We start from the raw sequence: 20294 nt of genomic DNA on the forward strand, positions 1-20294 counted from the left end.
TGAGTCTTTAGTTGCCTTAATTGAAAACATGATAGGTGACCAGCCTTTAGACAGATGGAGAATTCAGAAATATGTGGTGTAACTTAACCAGGACGGAATATAATCAGTATTTTAATGAGCCCAAACATATACATCGGATTCATTGATTCAGAAACACTGACTGAGCAGGCTCTTGCATCTGACACTCCCCTTCAGAGTTGCAGTTAACAAAAGTCCTCTTCTGATGAAGCTGCCTTGTGAACGCATGGCACATTGTTTAATATTCATGGTGACCCCAGATCTCTGACCCAAGTTAGAGAGGCCTTGTGATGTCCCAGGTACGACCACAGTCAGGTGGGCCGGGACATCCTGTCATTCACTTGCTGAAAGAATTTGTACATTTACTTAATCTCTTTGGGCCTATATTTTCTTGTTTTGTAAATGAGGCTGATTAGGTAATCCCAGAAGTTCTCAATTCTAGAGCTCTTTCTCATTTAGAACACAAGTGGAAGTGGTGGGTTGTAAAGCTAGAAAATACCATTTGGGTGTAAAAACATTGTGGGTCTGTGAAGTTATGCTTACAGAGTTCTAAAGCCAGTTCAGGAAATAAGTGCTCCAGCAATAATTTGATCACCATTTTTTAAAATAAGTATAGCTTCTAGATCGACTCCTTTGAGAGGCAACATGTGTATATACAAGTGAAAAGTAGATGGTGCTTTATTTCTAGTTAGCTTTTGCTTAAGATGAGAACCTTTTTTTGCAGCTGCCTACCCAGTGGATTTGGCTATAGGATTTTTCATTCTTTTTTTTTTTTTTTTTTGTATTTGTGTCTTTCAGAATGAGTATGAGTCTATTTGAAAGATTTCTTTTGCCCTTTCTGCTTGTGACTACCTTTATTTCAGATTTTTATAACAGCTGCTTAAGTTTCCTATCGTCTCTCACCCTTCCTTCAATTCTTTAAAATGTCCTGTGTGCTATTGCAGTATTGCTTGTACGGACACATCCATGCTTGTAAATTGGCTGCACTCCAGGACCCCGTTTGTTGTAGTGATCTTGCCCCATTTTGGGTTCAGTAATGATGTTGATAAAATAGCTTTGCTGTTGACATATTAAGGATGAATTAGATAAAATTTTGGTCAAATGTTTTTGATTTTTTATAAACAAACCACTTACTGTACTGTTAGTGTTACTAATGCCTTTACTCCTCTCCTAGGTGGCTGCTTTTGTTTTCTGACTCCAACTTTATATAGTTCCCCCCAAGAAAACCATAATTGGGAGTTAGACACATTAAGGAGCTTATCACACCATTGCTTTAGTTAATAACAATTACAAAGAAAACATAACTCAATTCTTGTTTTTGCCTAAAGAGTAAATTGTGACTTGATTCGAGAAAAATTTTTGGACCTTACAGCTCTTGTTTAGGAGCATGACCATAAGCCTATACTATGCAGCCTTTATTTTTTTTTTTTTTATTTTTTAAAATTTAAAATCAATTAACATATAGTTATTACCAGTTTGAGGTAGAGTTTAATGATTCATCAGTTGCATATAACACTGGGTGCTCATTACATCAAGTGCCCTCCTTAATGCCCATCATCCACTTACCTCATTCCCCAGCCCCCCTCCCCTCCAGCAACCCTTAGTTTGTTTCCTATAGTTAAGAGTCTCTTATGGTTTGTCTCCCTCCCTGATTTCCTCTTATTTTATTTTTCCCTCCTTTCCCCTATGCTCATCTGTTTTGTTTCTTAAATTCCACATGAGTGAAATCATATGATGTATGTCTTTCTCTGACTTACTTCACCTAGCCATTAAAAGTATTCACTTTACTGGATCATATAGTAATAAATAAGTAGATTTATCAAGTTTAAGTCTCACCTTATTGTGATTAGTTATTATTATCATAAACTACCCTGCTATGTCAACTCTGTTTTCCCACTTGGTGACAGTATATACTTTAAACGCATCTCAGTTCTATTTAAAATTTATTTTCATTTAGTTATAGTGATTAAAACACTAGCTTTCAGGAGGAAACAGCAACAAAAGTAATAGTTGCCAGGAACATTGGGCAGGCACTACCAAATATTTAATCCTAATAACAACTCTGTAAGATAGATACTGTTATCCCATTTTTCTGATGAAGAAACTGAGCCAGACAAAGAAATAAGGGAGGTAGAATCCATTTGAGTGTTATCTTCATATTTCTAAGAGTGATGGCCCTGTCAGACAGGAAAAAAAAAAAGTGAGAAGAATGCAGAGCTCTATCATATATGATGTTAAATTAAAACAAGTTAAATGAGGTAAAGGGTTGGGATGGGTTGTCATTGAAGCTTAGACTTCGGTATTAAAATGAGCTGAAAAAGCAAAATTCAGTGAAGATGTTAGAAAAGTTATATTTTACATTAGAAATTGCAGATGCTGATTATCTGTAAGAGTTAGATAATTTATTTTGAACCCATGAACGACCAAGTGGCTCTAAAGATTTGGAGGACCAATTGTTGCAGTAACTATTAAAAAACCCCCAAAACTCACAGTGTTGGTCAGTGGAGAGTGACCCTAGGTGTCCTACAGTTTTAGTCTCATTTCTTTCTTTCTTTTTTTTTTTTTAAGCAAGACCCTCAGCAGCTTATTTTATTTTATTTCATTTATTTACTTTTTTTATTCATTTGACAGAGACAGACACAGCGAGAGAGGGAACACAAGCAGGGGGAGTGGGAGCTTGCTTCCCACCGAGCAGGGAGCCCGACGCGGGGCTCGATCCCAGGACCCTGGGATCATGATCCGAGGTACTGGGCCACCCAGGCGCCCCTTTAGTCTCATTTCTTAAGGTGGGCAGCGGGGTGGATGAGGGAAAAGAACCTCATCTTGATAAACAACCTCAAGCTGCTCTCATGGTAACTGATGGTAAGTTTGAGCTCATCATATTGTTTACTTCTTAAACCTGAGGTAGATTTCCCTGTTTTAGAATTGCTGCTCATCTCACAGGACCACTGAACTGAAGTCTTTTGTATTATCTGTGTTTTCGGACAAAACTGTCTCTGAATATTTGGTGCTACAATAAAGCAATGATTCTCAGACTTTAATGTGTGTCAGAATCACCTGAAAATCTAGTTAAAACAAAAATGATGGGCTCCTTCCCAAGAACTTCTGATTTAGTACTTCTGGGTTGGGCCCCATAATTTGCATTTCTAACAATTTACCAAGTAATACTGGTGCTGCTGGTCTGAGGACCACACATTGAGAATCCCTACTTTCCTTAATGGGACTTTTATCCATGGTAAGATTAGGAGTAAATATAATTTCATTTATTAAATGCTTAGTATTAATATTTTGAATTAAGTTTAGGAATGATCAGTGTATTTGGTCTTTACTGTGTTTTTTGGTTTTTTTAAGATTTTATTTATTTGAGCGAGAGAGAGAGCACAAGCTGGGGGAGAGTGGAAGAGGCAGAGGGAGACGCAGCCTCCCTCACCGAGCAGGGTGCCTGATGTGGGGCTTGATCTCAGGACCCTGGAATCATGACCTGAGCCGAAGGCAGATGCTTAACCGATTGAGCCACCCAGGCCCCCCTAAAATACTGTGTTTCAGGGGCACCTGGGTGGCTCATTCAGTTAAGTGTCCCCTTGATTTCAGCTCAGGTCATGATCTCGGGGTCATGATATCGAGCCCCATGTCAGGCTCCACACTCAGCACAGAGTCTGCTCAAGATTCTCACTCTCTTTTTCTGCCCCTCCGCACTTCGCATGAGCACGCTCTCTCTCTCAAAAAAAATTGTGTTTCAGAGAATTAGGCCTATTAGAATACATACAGATTGTCTTTAAATACAATTTAAAATGAGTATTTGTGTAATTGTTTTCTAAATTGAAAGGTGCAAGTATTTGGCTAAATTTAGAAACTGAGAATATTTAGAACTTAATTATACTTAAAACTTTAATGTATTTACCTACAGTTACATTCTTAGAAAGGTTTACTTTTTAGAGGCAATTGAAGTGTTTAAAATAAAATATAGTGAATTTATAAATACAGTTTAATGTATGTGAGAAAATTTAATTACCCAGGTTTATAAATAGGATTATTTAAGGATATTTAGTTTGTTTTCCGTTTGAGTTGATCAGCTGTCAAAAGTACCTTGGGAAGTGTGTTAGGAGTTACTAGATTTATAAATAAAATGCACTTGATAGTTGAAGGCTTAAGAGAAAGCTAGGTTTTTATATTTGTACTTTAATAAATCAAAATCAAACATTAATTAAAAAAATAAAATAACTGCAAATAGTTTTTTGTTTATAAAGGCTCTCTTCATGGTCACCAACAAACTTAAAAATTAAGAGACTCTTGATAAATTTTGTTGAACGAAAAGGGGGCATGTATTAGGTCAAATTCATGTGTTAGAGAAAGGCCAAAAATTTGCCTTTGTTTTCTAGCAGTCAGTGAAAAAAGGGAAATGTGATCAGACATAAATCAGCATCCCTAAAATAAATCTGTTGCCTGATCAGGCAGGAGAAACCTGAACTAAATTTTTAATTTTGCCTAATTTAAACTAAAGTAACCACATATGCCTGACTGCTATCATATTGGGCAATGCAGAAATAGAGTCTGGAATCCAAATTCCTTAACACAGTTCCTTACTATTTACATTTCAAGTGCTTAAAAGCCACATTTGCCTAGTGGCTACTATAATGGATAAATAAATATAGAACATTTCCACCATTGCTGAAAATTCCATTCATTGCAGGAATATCACTATTGCTGATAGAATAATGAGAAAAAATTCTCATGGGACTCTAATATAGCAAAAAGTATCCTGACCATCTTTATAGTAAATATAGCCTCTAATTTCAAAAAGCTACTTTTTAACACCATTCTTTAGTGTGGTTGAATGGTATAACAACAAAGTTAATAAAAGCAGTTCTGACAGGGCCAAAGCAATTAATCCAGATATGTAGTTACCAGATGGTGTATCTTAACTCAGGGGTAGGTGCTAGATTATACAGACTTTAGATCATACAGTGAGGGCTCTAGATTTTAGATTTCTGGCACGATGCTACTCAATAGAATTTTCTACAGAAATAAAACTTTAAGTAAAATTAAAAATTTAGTTTTCAGCCTCACTTGCCACCTTTCAAGCACTCAGAAGCCTTAAGGCTGGTGGCTACTATATTGGATAATGCAGATATAAACTTTCTTTCACTGCAGAAAGTTTCACTGGAGAACACTCTTCTAGAGCAATGGGTCTCAATACTGGCTGTACATTAGAATTTCCTGGGTAGATTTTTTTTTTTTTTAATTCTGGTTTTAAGGCCCCACTCTTAGCATGAGATCTCTACGATTTGACAATAATCAAAGATTAGATCATAAATCAAAATCTCTTAAGTTTAGGACTTCAACTAGTTTTTTCTCAGGTGATTCTAATATATAGGTAGGGTTAAACACTATTTCCCTCAATACTGTTTCTCTCAAATTACTGAGCCTCAGTGGGTTTTTGTTTATTTTTTGTTTTTGTCTTTTTTCTTCACAAGCACTGTGGACATGTACCTGTTTTATAATTCCGGTTGTGAAAAGAGATGCATGTGTAAATTGTATGGCAGGGGCGACTGGGTGGCTCAGTCATTAAGCGTCTGCCTTTGGCTCAGGTCATGATCCCAGAGTCCTGGGATCAAGCCCTGCGTCGGGCTCCCTGCTCATCGGGAAGCCTGCTTGTCCCTCTCCCGCTCCCCCTGCTTGTGTTCCCTCTCTCACTGTTTCTCTCTCTTGTCAAAAAATAAATAAAATCTTTAAAAAAAAAATTGTATGGCAACCTCTCAATAGGACTGAGACCTTAGGAAAAGTGAGGTGACTATGAAAAGTTCCTGAAAAGAACTTGAAAGAGAAATGCTGAAGATAGAATCTTAGTATATTTGCTTCCAGTCTTTTATAAGACATTTTTTTAGTAAAATTCATGTATGCTAACTATGAAGAAGTCATATATTGCAGAGATTAAAGTTTAAAAGCCACTTCCAATCTAGCCATTCAGAGACATAATTAATATTAGGATAGGCATTATTGTCCAGATCTACTCTATGTATATATACAGATAGAATGATGTATGGAGGGTTTGAAGGAAGGGTAACTGAAAGATATATTTTTTGCCATAAGAAAGTATTTTCTAAATGGTGTGTCTAAAGTTAAGCAAAATTTGAGAAAATTCTAATACATTGGTATTATTAATTCGTGCTTCAGATGGCATTAGCATCTCCCATATTTTTTCTCCCCATCTCCTGATATTGACTCATTATTTTTACATTTTTCCTACTTGTAATATCCACAAATAGTTTTTCACCTGCATTTTTATACCATTGTTCAGTACTTTCCACTAGTCCTTTTATCAAGCCCTCCTCATTCTTGGAATTTTTATTTTGATAGTTAACATAACTTCAGTCTTCTGGCATTGAATAATGTTTCCATAAAGAAGTGTTAAGCAAGCTAGACTGTTTTTTCCCCCCTAGTAGGTGATTTGCTTTTTACACATGAATTCTTTTATTTTCTGAGCACTATTATTTAATCAGGAGCAGAAAGGGAATAATCAGATTTATGTGTACTTGTGTGTATGTGTAATACCCTTAGGAATTACATCTTTCCTCTAGAATCCATGTTGATGGAGCAGTCACTATATGGAACAGCCCTGGTCTTAAGATAGAGGAAAAAGAGAGTTAAGAAGTATAATGTGTAGGGGCACCTGGGTGGCTCAGTTGTTAAGCATCTGCCGGCTTGGGTCGTGTTCCTGGGGTCCTGGGATCGAGCCCCACATCGGGCTCCCTGCTGGGTGGGGAGCCTGCTTCTCCCTGCTTGTGTTCCCTCTCTCAGTGTGTCTCTGTCAAATAAATAAATAAAATCTTAAAAAAAAAAAGTATGTTAACAACTTACCTGGAATACTCCTCACTTCTGTTCATGTTTCATTGAGCAAAGCATGTTACATGGCCATGTCAGACATCAGTGGGATGCAGGGTATTTTATATTCCTCCCCAGGAAGGAATACAGGACACTCAGTAACAATGTAGTCTATCACAATGACTATTTTAGAAAACAGATGAGTTTGACAGAAATTTGAAAATTGCTAGTCTTACTGTTGCCAGTAGGGAAGCCATTTCTTCTGCCAGTTATTTAGTCTGCAAGTTCGATCCTTCCAAAAGCTCTATTAACAGTGCTTCTCGAATTTATTGCACACGCATATCAATTGTGAATCAGTAGTTCTGGAGTGAAGCCTGAGATTCTGCATTCACTGGAAGCTGCATTCACTGGAAGCACCCAGGTGATGCCAATGCTGTTGGTCCCTGAAAAACAACTTTTAAGTAGCAAGGCTGTCTCTATATAGCACTTTATATAATGGAGCTTTTCACTTAGAAGCAGACCACTGAAAAAGTCTTCGGCTAGATAGAGAAGGGGAGCACTAAAGGGGAAGAACTAATGGGTAGGAGACCAAGAAGAGTATATGAGATATTATCAAATAAAGGGAAAGATGAACATTGAGAAGGAATTAGTTGAATGCTTCAGAAAGATCAAATAAAATAAAATTGAACAGGCCCATCACATTTGCCACTTGGTTTGTTCTTTTCCAAGGCAGGTTTAGTGAACTGAGAAGAGAGAAGCCATTGTAGTGCATTGTGGAATCAGTAGGTGGTGATGGAGTAAAGACCGGAAAGTAGACTCTTATTTCCAAAAGTTCAACTGTGAAAAGAAGCAGAAAGATGATGTGAAATCTAGAAGAGGATGTTTACAAAGTTGAAGAGAAATTGAGGGATTTTTAGAATTTTTGTTCTGATTATGGATAAAGAGTCATCAGAAGAGAAAGTTTAAAAATACAGGCATTTTTTCCCTGTATTACCTCACTATAGAGGGAATCAGTTAATTAGAAAAGCTGTAATCAGAATATTTCTTGTAGTTTAGAAGATGCTTTTGAAGTTTTAATATCTGTATTATTGTGTTTGAAAATACTGACTCGCAGCTCAATATTTTTAAATTATCACACTTTATATCAGTAGCTACTACCCAAATTAGAATATTCAGTTATAGTAATGGGCATGTAGTATTTTAAAACTGGATCTCATGCTATTTTCATTGTTGGTTTACAGCTTGTTTTCCTCCTCCAGTTTGCCTTTTCCACTCTATTACCAAAATGACTTTAGTTTAAAATTCTGATACTGCTTTTTCAATTCTCTGCTTAAAAATCTTTGGGACTTCTTAGCCTGGTAATAGCAAGCTGGGTAATTCAACTATCCTGCTGAGAACAGTTTGAAAAGCTGGGCCAAAGCAAAACACATTCTATTGAGGGTGTCAGAAAGCAAACTGATACAACTAGACTAGGATCTAAGTGAGGACAGAGGCCAAGGAGGAGCAACTCCAATTTGGGATTCCTCTTCCCTAGGTAATATGTTGATTCCAGAAATAGCAACTGAAAGATTAAAAGGTGCTTTTAACAACATACAGGTATAAAGGATAGGGGATAGAATATAAGATCCACTACAAGGGAGGTGGTGAACTCTCACTTAGGACCCTAAAACATTGTATCTGAGATATATAGAGAAACTGAAGTAGGTAGATTCTCATGAGATATTGGCTTAGCTTCAGATTATAATCCCTATATCTTCATTAACAAGATCTGGTATTGCTCGTGTCCTCAGCTGTTTAACAGAAGCAAACAATATTTTCTGGAGAAATACAGCTTTTTGTGTGTCAAATTCTGTCTATAGACAATTTTGCAAATACAGTATGCAGCACACAAAATATAATTAGGCACACAACAAGACTTGAGAAACAACAGTGAATAGAAACAGAGCCAAGGAACTCTGGATATTGTAGTTGTGATTTAAAATAGCCATGTTGAGAATTTTATGCTAATTTAGAATTTTGTAGAAAGACAAATTATAAAAAAGAAAAATGGATATTCTAGAACTGAAAAATATAATCCAAGTTAGAATCTTTGTGGGTGAATTTAACAGCAAATTAGCCACACCATAAGAGAGAATTAGTGAATTGAGACATAGGTCAGAAGAAAATATTCAGAATAAAGAGAGAGGGACAAAAGAATGGAAAATATGGGAGAGGGTTAAGGTTAATAAAACATGGAATGGGAAGTTCTAATGTATGTATATTTGAGTTCCTAAAGGAGAGGAGAGAGAGAATGGGGCAGAAGCATAATTTATTAAGAGAATGAAAACTTCCAAACTCATGAAATACTTTAATTCATAGATTTGAGCATCCCTACAAACCTCTAGTGGAATCAGTACAAATCCCACCAAAGACAAAAAAAAAAAAAATCTTAAAAGCAATCAGAACAAACAGTTAATGAGGTAGCAATAAAATTGACAGTTGATTTCCCAACAGAAACAGTAAACTAAAAGACAGGGGAAAATATCTGCCAACCTAGAATTCTGTTACTCTGTAAAAGTACCCAGAGTTGCAGTAAAAATGGTAAATATGAGGGTAAAACTAAGTGAATGTTGACTGTCTAGAAAAATAATGATTTATAGTGGGTTTTTCATATACATATATATAATTAAAGTAATAACAGTTGCATATAAGTCTTGGCAGGGGCACACAGTTTTTAGTGTCCTTACATTGTCCAGGAAAAGGATAAAGGTACTAGTTAATATTAGACTGTGATGTCAGTATTTCAGGCTGTAACCTCTGGGATGATCACTAACAGAATTGTTAATCTAAAGTGTAAGGTTAGGGTGCGTGCCTGGCTCAGTCAGTAGATAATGCAACTCTGATTTCAGGGTTGTGAGTTTGAGTCCCATGTTGGGTGTAGAGATTACTTAAACTCTTAAAAATTTAAAAAAAAAGTGTAAGGATAAAGAAGGGTTGAAAGAAAGAAAAAGTAAACACTGATGGAAGAATAACTGGTATAATTAATATCAGACAAAGTAGACTTTAAGGTAAAAAGTATTCTGAGAAAAGGTTCAATTTCCCAGGATGATAAACAATTCCTAATTTATATGAACCTAGTTGTCATGGTCTCAAAATACAGAAAACAAAGCAGAGAAATTTATAAGGGACCATATATAGCCCACAATTATAGTGGGAGATTTTAACAACCTGTATTAGTTATTTACAGAATAATCATACAAAAGCAAATCAATATGAATATAGAAAATTTGAAACACAATTGTCAAACTTGACCTTATTGATCGGGAGATAGAGTATATGTATGTATGATACACACACGTAACACTACCCTACAGTACAGGATACACATTCTTTTCAAGTACATACGGAGTATTTACTAAATTTACATATGGTTATAAAGCAAATTTCAACAGATTTCAAAGGTTTGAACTTCTTTATTTTCTTTCATCATGGTGCAATTACTCTAGAAATCAGTAACCAAAAGATAAATTTTAGAAACTCTCATATGTTGGCAAATTAAGCAATATACTCTAATATCGAAAGATGAAATTAGAGTAGAAGTTATAAAATATTTTGGACCAAATTATTAAAACACAGAATATCGAAGTTTGTAGGGTTCATCTTAGAATGGGACTTCATTGCTCTAGATTACATGTAAGTGCTTCTGGTAATGATAGAGTAAAATCTAAGTCCCTTGCTCTCTCCAACATATCAAGATAATTGTATCTTGGGGGAAGTTTTATATATCCATTTACCTATCAAAAATTTACTGAACACCTACTGTATGCCACACATAATATAAGGTGCTAGGTACATATAAAGGCTTCTCAACCTTAACAGTATTGACAATCTGGGACAGAGAATTCTTTGTTGTGAGGGGAATGTGCTGTACATTGTTTATCACACAATATTTAACAGCATCCATGGCCTGTACCCACTAGATGCCAGTAACATTTCCCCAATTGCAATAACCAACAATGTGCTTCATTTTCTTAGGTTGTAAAATGGATAATCATGATACCTACTTTATAGGGTTGAGGAATCAGGTAAAGTAATAAATGTGAAGTACTTAAAACAGTGGCTGGCATATCCTGAGCACTTGATAAATGTTTATTATTTTGATAAATAAATCACAAATATGTATATATTTCTAAACTGTAATAACTTGTGTGGGGAAGAAGACCTCTCCTCTCCATACTCACTGTCTAGATTTCTTTTATTCTGGCAACTCTCTTTTAAAAAGGTATTACAATTACCCAATAAGAGACTGGGCTAGGTAGCAACTGTGATCATTTTCAGAAAGTCAAATATTGTGATTATGTGATTGTATTTTCATACTGATAGAAGTGAGTGATCAGTTTGTTTCATTGTGGTCTGGTAGTTATATTTATGAGAAAATGTCTTAATATTATTAACCTTTAGAACTTTTTGTAATAAACATTAAAATAATATATAATTCTAAATTATTAACGTGGATACTTTCAATTTGTTTTAAAGTTTATAGAAAGCTAGTATATTGGTTTTCTTGCTCTGAACTGTATTCCATGGTGAACTCTTAAAAATGAGAGCAATTGCAAACTTCATTGTGATTAAATGTTTAATGAACTCTTGGGATATTATGAAACACAAACTGAAAAACTTCAGTTAGGCAAAGTAATGTAGACTAATGGTTATTCCTAAAATCAGTTAAGGATGGATATATATAATTAGTTAAAAGTTATCTGTAATTGTACTTTGCATTGCTTAAGTTTAAACGGCAAAATGAGATAGTGTTTTTGGCTCCCTCTGCTGTTTATGAAAGAGCAGAAATTACTATTTAAAACTTTTTAAATTGTTTTAGATTTAAAATAGTTTAATGTTTATCGTAAGAAAATCAAATTTAAATATATGCTATTCATTGGATTACAATAAGCAAAAATAATACTCCTTTCCATAAGCATTACATCATTTTGCATTCCTACCATAAATATAGAAGAATGCTGTTTTTTCTATAGCCAAACAATATTTGGTTAGGCTTTTGAATTTTTACCAATCTGATAGGTGAGGAATTGTATCTCAGTGTAGTTCACATTTGCATTTCTCTAGTTATGAGTTAGATTGAAAATATTTTTATATGTTTAAGCGCCATTTTTACATTCTCTTGTCTGATCATATCTTTTGCCTGTTTTTCTGAGTTTTTATCTTTTACTCCTCAGCTTTTAAGAGTTCTGTAAATATTTAGGAAATAAAAGTAGGGGATATATATATAAAATTCATTGCCCTCAGAGGCATAATGGTTGAGCTATTCTTTGCTTTTCTTTAAGGAAAATTAATGACGGTTTATGAGAATTGTGGTAGTTATAGGTATGGTTTAAGTTGTTGCTTCAGAGGAGGCAATGTGGAACAAAGCAAGCACAGTATTTTTTAGGTTACCATATAGCGGAAGGGCTTAAAAAGAGATAGAAACTTAAAACTGAGCTGGGTGCTATAAAGGAGACATACAGATGCTATATGATTAATAACAGAGACTTGGGTTACCTTCGGTGATCAGGAAGGTTTTAAGGAGAGCTTTTTTTAAGCATTGTGAAACAAACTGACTTTTTTGGTATTCATACTTATTATTTTTATTATTAATGCTTTGTTAGAACTGTTCACCCAACTGAGCTAATTAGTTACATATAAACAAACTCTAGTATGATCGGAATTCCGTTAAGATTGGATAGAGGGAGAACGAATGAAAGATATTTTCTAAATTATTTGGGGTTAGGTAGAACTAATTTTTTTCTTTTTTTTAAATTTTATTCTGTTAATCACCATACATTACATCATTAGTTTTTGATATAGTGTTCCATGATTCATTGTTTGCCTATAACACCCAGTGCTCCATGCAGAACGTGCCCTCTTTAATACCCATCACCAGGCTAACCCATCCCCCCACCCCCCTCTCCTCTAGAACCCTCAGTTTGTTTCTCAGAGTCCATAGTCTCTCATGGTTTGTCTCCCCCTCCTATTTCCCCCCCTTCATTTCTCCCTTCCTACTATTTTTTTTTTAACATATGATGTATTATTTGTTTCAGAGGTGTTTCAGAGAATCTGTGATTCAACAGTCTTACACAATTCACAGTGCTCACCATAGCACATACCCTCCCTAATGTCTATCACCCAGCCACCCCATCCCTCCCACCCCCCACCACTCCAGCAACCCTCAGTTTGTTTCCTCAGATTAAGAATTCCTCATATCAGTGAGGTCATATGATACATGTCTTTCTCTGATTGACTTATTTCGCTCAGCATAATACCCTCCAGTTCCATCCACATCATTGCAAATGGCAAGATTTCATTCCTTTTGATGGCTGCATAATATTTCATTGTGTGTGTATACACACACACACACACACACACACACACACCACGTCTTTATCCATTCATCTGTCGATGGACATCTTGGCTCTTTCCATAGTTTGGGTATTGTGGACATTGCTGCTATAAACATCGGGGTGCACGTACCCCTTCAGATCACTTACTGATTTCTTTCAGAACTATCATTTTAACCTTGTAGAATATTGAGGGTGACTATGGCATTTTGCCATTCACTGTCTTACTCAGTTTTGAGTTTTTTTGAGATTGATTTTAATCATTTTAAATTATTTAGATAGGAGTGGTATTTATCAATTCAGTGTAATGGTTGTTATATGAAGTATAGATGAGAAGGTTAGGACTAATGCAAAATTTAAAGTGAAACAGATACCATAATCTCAGTGATAATAACATGTTCAAGTGAAATATCTTGATAAGCAAGTGAAAAATACCTAGTGGAGTTCTATTTTCCTGTGAGGACTAATGTTACATTTTTCAAACATGGTTTGGTTTATAATAATAATGAATAATAATATATATCCTCAAATATATAGTTAATTGTAATCAAATTAGATAGGTTGAAAGAAATGATCCATAATTCAGTTTTTAATAAAACTTAATAATCCATGGGGTGCCTGGGTGGCTCAGATGGTTAAGTGTCTGCCTTAGGCTCACGTCTTGATCCTGGGGTCCTGGGATCGAGTCCCACATCAGGCTCCCTGCTCAGCAGGGAGCCTGCCTGTCCCTCTGCCTCTCTCTGTCTCTTATGAATAAATAAATTAAATCTTTAAAAAATAAAATAATCCTTTCGCTGACCGTTGCTTATGTTTTGAGTTGACTTCCTTTTTTTTTTAAAGATTTTATTTATTTATTTGACAGAGACAGACACAGCGAGAGAGGGAACATAAGCAGGGGAGTGAGAGATGGAGAAGCAGGCTTCCCGCTGAGCAAGGAGCCTGATGCGGGGCTTGATCCCAGGACCCTGGGACCATGACCTGAGCCAAAGACAGACGCTTAATGACTGAGCCACCCAGGCGTCCCTTGAGATGACTTCCAGTTATTATAGTGTCTCATACTGGTCAGTTCCTAAAGCAAGCAAGCAAGAAGATACATTTCCTTTTTCAACAGTTGGTTGCATTTTAGAGCAGAGAATCCCAGGGAGCAAGCTGTAGTAGTACTAAGTCTAGTAGATAACTGCCCAATGAGCTCTAGTTAGCAGTCCTTGACATTGCTCTGAAAATAAAATGAATTTAATAGGAGTTTTACCTCATTTTCTTTCAGACACCGGCCAGAAGAAGACCTTAGACAAGAAAGATGGGAGACGAATGTCCTTTCAGAAACCTAAAGGAACTATTGAGTATACAGTAAGTTAATTGCTTTTGAAAAGGCTGACTTGTCTTTGCAAGAGTGTTACTTAAGACATTCTTCATTTATACTATAATAAATAAAACAGAGATTGTTAATTGCCTTATTTCAAAAATACTTGCCATGCAGTAACTGTTTTATTAATAATAACTTAAGTTCTTAATTATATTTTAGGTTTTATTTTTCCTTAAAGAGAAATTTTGTGTGATAGAAAGGCAGTTATCCCAGCAAGTTTAATTTGATATAGATGGTAATTTATGGGGAGTCAAAATTCCTGTGTTGTAATGATTTTTATTAGATTAGGCTTTTAGGAAAACATTTACTCTTTTAGAAATGTGATCTTCATTATATTCCCAGCAGTGTTAAGAATAATGAAAATGGCAGATAGAATACTTAAAAGATAAATTGACATTTATCTTCCAGAATAACCTCTCACATCATGATTATTTGCACTGACTTATGGCTTAGTTTGTTTGGCTTTGAAATGGAACTATTTTCTGTGTTTTTCAAATGACCTTCAAATCTCTCTGGCAGTCAACTTTTTACATTTCTGGTTACTATGGAAAACTGAAGTGAGAAATCCACTTTAGTCTGTGGTGTAATGCTTACCTGATTATATATAAATATTGTTTATTTACATAATGTTAACAAAATTATAAGCCGTTTTTTAACTGACCTTAATTTTGTGTTTTGTGTTTTTCTAATATGTTACAACTGCATTAAGAAGCAAATAGCAGTTTTAAACAATCTCTGCATTTGTGTCATCATGAGACCTTCCAGTCTTGGTTTGATTTTGATTATTTTCCATTTATCCTTAAAATTGGAAAAAATATCAAAAACTTGGTTTACTCTTTATTTCTATATGTTGTATAATTGATAATTTGAGATTTTAAGTATTTTTTTAAAAAGTTGGGAACCAGATATTTGGGGTAGAATTATTTTTACCATCAAAAGAATCTTAAAGTATATTATGAGCTTAAATTGAGTGTGCTTATACCTTCTCTGCATGATTGAGAAATTGAGAAAATAAGTTCAAACAGTAAAATAATGGGTCATGTAATTTGATGTATTCATTAGTGTTTATTCAGGCATAGGATTATAGGCATGAGGCATAAGATGTTATTTACACATGTAATCATGTGATTGTGAAGAATTGTAAATGTTTAGTTCATTTTGAATTTAGGAGTTTACCATTCTTTTCTTGTAATTCAATAAAACTTGTGTCATCTATAACAAAATTAAATTTAAGAACCATTATTTTATAGGGGGGTAATTGAAACTTTGAAATTATATTTTTCCTTAATGTTATAATTGACCTTTTAGAAATAATCAAGTATTAATCAGAAAAGTTATAAAATATCCTCTTTCAGGTCTTTGTTTAGACTTTGACGTCCTATTTTTTAATTATTTGTTTATTCCCTATGCCAAATCCTAGAAGAAAGAAAGAAGTGTATTTCTAGAACTGAGTAAGATTTTATTGTCTTATATTCTGTTCTTATTATAGTTTTATAAAATTTTCATATAATATCTTTATATAAAGTATTTATATAACATGATTTTTATATTTAGGAAAAAATATATTTCCTCTCTTTCTCTTAAAATAAAACTTTTGATATCATAATGTACTCTCAGAATTTGTTCTGAAATATTTATGATCTAGCTTAAATATATTTCCTACCACCTAAGTATAGTGAAAATCAATCATTGTATTTACATAGCTTTAAAATTAGTCATATATATATATATAAACACACATACATAGTGTTTTTAATTATGAAATCACTTTCAGTAGGAATCAAAAGTAGACCTTGAAAATGCTGTACATTATCATTTTCTTCCTAGTTAATATTTGTATACCTTTCTAATGAAAGAGCCTTTTCCAAGGGCACTAATGAATTTCTAATTATCAGACCCAGGGGCCTTTCCTTTGTTGCTTTTTGCTCATTGTTCGTTCTTCCTGGTTTTACTTTTCTTAACAGTTGTTTTCAGTGAGGATCTGGGAATGGATAATCAGGCAATGTCTGAAAGTCTTCACTGCACCCTCATTCCTGGTAGTTGACCTGTCTATAGATCATCAGGTTGACAGTTGTTTTCTGATAGCGCTTTCAGTGTTGTAATCCGTTATCTTATGTCCCTCTGTTGCCTTTTTATTTTTATTCATTTCTAGGCAGTCTTCTCTTTTTAAGATTGTTTTTGGAGTTTTCCCTTTTTTCTTTACAGTTCTACAGTGCCATTGTGGTTAAGTCCTGATTCAGACAAATTTTTACTTACTGTGTTTCTTCAGTCTGAAGAGTATATCATTCATAGTTCTGGAAGATTATCACCCATCATTTCTTTGAGTATATCTCCTGTTTTCCCTCTATTTGTTCTTGAAACTAATTGGACTACATTTTGCCGTCATTATGCTTCATTGCCCTGGTATTCTTGCTGTCAATTTTATTCTATCTTCCATCTCTTACTGGCTGTTCTATTCTTCTTGATTCCGAATGTAAGTGGTCCCTTGTTTCTTTTCACTTTTCCATTTAAATTCTATTACTTAGAGATCTTAAGAACTTTACTACTGTATAGACTATGTGGAGTGAGACTCCAGTTTTTTTCTATTCCTACCTTTCTAGATGCTTGTATTTCCTGCTTTCATTTGATACTTAACAAACTGTAGCAAACCTTTTACCAATTTTCCATTCCTTGTCCAGTGCTTGATTTTCTTATTTTCATTTCCCTTCAGTCTGTTATTCGTCCAGATTGGAATTTTGAGATTCAACATCAGCTGCTTATTACCATTTGCTCCCCTGACCTGCTACTACTATGACTACCATCGTCACAACCTCATTCATTCCATGATTGCTTTCTCGAGTCTTATTTGGAACCCTTATATACCTTAATTTCTTTTTACATTTCTATTACTTTTAACCTCATTTACTGCAGTAGTGTTAAGTTGATTTTTCTGCATTTATTCTCTTGCCTCATTAATCCTAGACCTGTTATCACTTAAGCCATATAACTTCTTTGCTTTATAACTGTTGGCGTCTTTTATTACTTTCATCACCCCCATTTAATAGGATCATTGTGAGGATAAAATGTGAGATAATATGAAAGTATTTTGTAAACTTACAGATGTTACTGCAAAATAAAATTTGTTTACAGAGAGCTTCTACGTATATTATCTCAATAGGGTAAGTGATAGATCATCTCATTACATAGATGAGAAAGTTTGCATAAAAGGAAGGAAACAGAACTATTCAATTATTATCCCATGTATTTGTCACAAATTTGGTTTTATATAACCCTTAAAGGAAAACTATATATTTATTGCTTTTTTACATTATATACATACCTATTTTTCTTGACTTTCAAAGTCTTTTGCAGCCTAATTCTAAATGCCTTTCCAATCTCATCCTTTTTGAGAATTAACTCTAGTTACCTTCCTAAAATCCTAAACTCATTAGTGTACTCTGGGTGGTTTGGGGAGGAAGAAATAGTATCACACAAAAAGTATTTTGTACTTTTCTGTCTCCTAACATGTCAGTCCTGTGCTCTTCACTTTGAATGTTCTTTCTCTTCTCTCTACTTTTCAAATTCCAATCCTTCTTCAAAATCTGGCTTTTAAATCATTTTAATATAGTCTTTCTTGGACAATCTGTAGCAAATATGGTATACTATCCATACTCAGAACTTGTGTTATATTTGTTGTTTCATTTAAATTGCTCTTCATCTCATATAATCTTTTTTTGTCTTTTCCTATTTTCTAACTAGATTGTAAATCCCTTGTGCACTAAAAACCATTTAGTTGCACTTAATTTTATCCTACACAGTTGTCATAATGCCTTATGTATAAGAGGACTCCAAAGGAATATGACTGATCAAGTGACTTTTTCTTTCAGGGTAATTGGCAAAATCCCATAATTTAAGATTTCTATAAATAAAATCATTAAAGGATATTAATGATTTAGAAGCAGATTGCCAGATTTTGGTTCACATATGTTTTCTGATTTATATATTTAAATGATAGGATATATACGTAAAGATCGTTAGAATAGCATTTTCAGGTTGATACAGGCATACTTTGCTAAAATAAAATTTGTGTGTTTCTAGGTTCCATATGTTTTAGAAACGGTTTAAAGGAATAATATATTTTAGAGCCTTTGTAAAATAAAAATCATTTGTGTTTTGTAAATTATATTTTGTATTTGGAAATTACTTGAAGTAGAGGCCCACATATAATTGTGATATACAATATAAAGCATATACACTGTATCATAATAGGTTGAGGCCATTTGCTAACAAAGCACAAAATTTCTCAAGTCAACCTATATCTAAAGATGGAAAATACCACTTGTTAATCAAATGTGAGATTGGTCCACGGACATCTTCATAATATTAAGCCTCATAATTTAGTTTTGTGTTTTAACCGATTCTAATAATTTATTTTTTCTTTCAAACAGGTTGAATCAAGGGATTCTTTGAATAGTATAGCCCTGAAATTTGATACAACGCCCAACGAACTTGTTCAATTAAATAAGTTATTCTCCCGAGCAGTTGTTACTGGACAGGTATCTTTTTTTAATGCATTGGTATTTAGAAGCATTCAGTAGCAAGACAGAAAGTATCCACTGCAGTATAGTTGACAATAGAAAATTTAGGAATAATTTTATGCACGCTTTGAACAAATCATATTGTCTCTAGAAGAGAAAATGGTCACTTACATCTGTATTAATTTTTCTTAGTAATTGAAGATTACTAAGATTGAAAATAGTTGTGAATTACCTTTTCAAATGTAATTTTAAAGAGCTTATTACAATATTCAAAGCAATACATGTACATGATAAAAAATTCAAAATTATCCCATCTCAGACTTCCAGTTTCCTTTTCCAGAAGCAACCACATTAACAGTTTGTATCCTCTTCCAGAAATATTTTAGCCTTTCCCTTTTTTTTAAATTTAATTTTGATTATTAAAAAATGTTCTATTTAAGTATGGCTTGACCTCAGACTTTTTCGTGTGTAGATAGTATTGCACTATATTGATATATTAACAAAGCACAGTAAGCTTTAGACTGTTTCAACTCCTTTGTTATTATAAACATTGCTGTTGGGAACACTCTTCTACATCTCTCTTTTTTATATGCAGGCATTTCTGTAAAGTCCTAGAAGTAAAATTGCTGAGTTAAATGATATGTGCATTTTAAATTTTGCCAGCTATTACCAAATTGTCCTCTAAGAGTAACACCCATAGTACATGAGAATTACTGTTTCTCCACCCTATCTTTGATAGAACTTATTATCAAACTTGTCTAAATTGAATTTAAATCTTTTTTTTTACTTTGTTAGAATTATTATGGTAATAAATATTCTTTTAATTTGAAGATTTTTATCTTTTCTATTTATTGGTGAAGATCATTGTTAATGGTACTTGCTTATACAACACCATTCAATTATTAATATTTCAGTTTGACTGAATCTTTATGCAAATGCTTTCTTGCAGGTTTTGTATGTTCCTGATCCTGAATATGTCTCTAGTGTTGAGAGCTCTCCGTCTCTAAGCCCTATAAGTCCTCTGTCACCAACATCTTCTGAGGCCGAATTTGATAAGGCCACTGTAAGTGTCCCTACTTTTCAAAGATAGCTATGAAGAAATGTCACTGTATATGTGTTTATCATCATGCTTTTTTATCCTGCTTTGACTATGGTTAAGACAAAATTTTCCCTTTTTATTTTGCTACATAAATTTATAAATTT

At 34.0% G+C, this 20294-nt stretch overlaps 1 protein-coding gene across 3 annotated transcripts in view; it reads left to right on the forward strand.

The window, feature by feature from the left end:
• OXR1 (oxidation resistance 1) overlaps window positions 1-20294 on the forward strand; it is a 460340-nt gene that overhangs the window by 370426 nt on the left and 69620 nt on the right. For all 3 annotated transcript variants that reach the window (XM_025870990.2, XM_025870992.2, XM_025870993.2), the window contains 3 exons: window positions 14476-14558; window positions 19002-19109; window positions 20041-20154. In XM_025870990.2, the coding sequence (XP_025726775.1) occupies window positions 14476-14558; window positions 19002-19109; window positions 20041-20154 (305 nt within the window). The remainder of the gene's footprint in view (window positions 1-14475; window positions 14559-19001; window positions 19110-20040; window positions 20155-20294) is intronic.

This window comes from Callorhinus ursinus, unplaced genomic scaffold (assembly GCF_003265705.2).
Source record: "Callorhinus ursinus isolate GAN/ISIS: 27379988/994484 unplaced genomic scaffold, GSC_fseal_2.0 scaffold5, whole genome shotgun sequence".
NCBI classification, from domain to species: domain Eukaryota; kingdom Metazoa; phylum Chordata; class Mammalia; order Carnivora; family Otariidae; genus Callorhinus; species Callorhinus ursinus.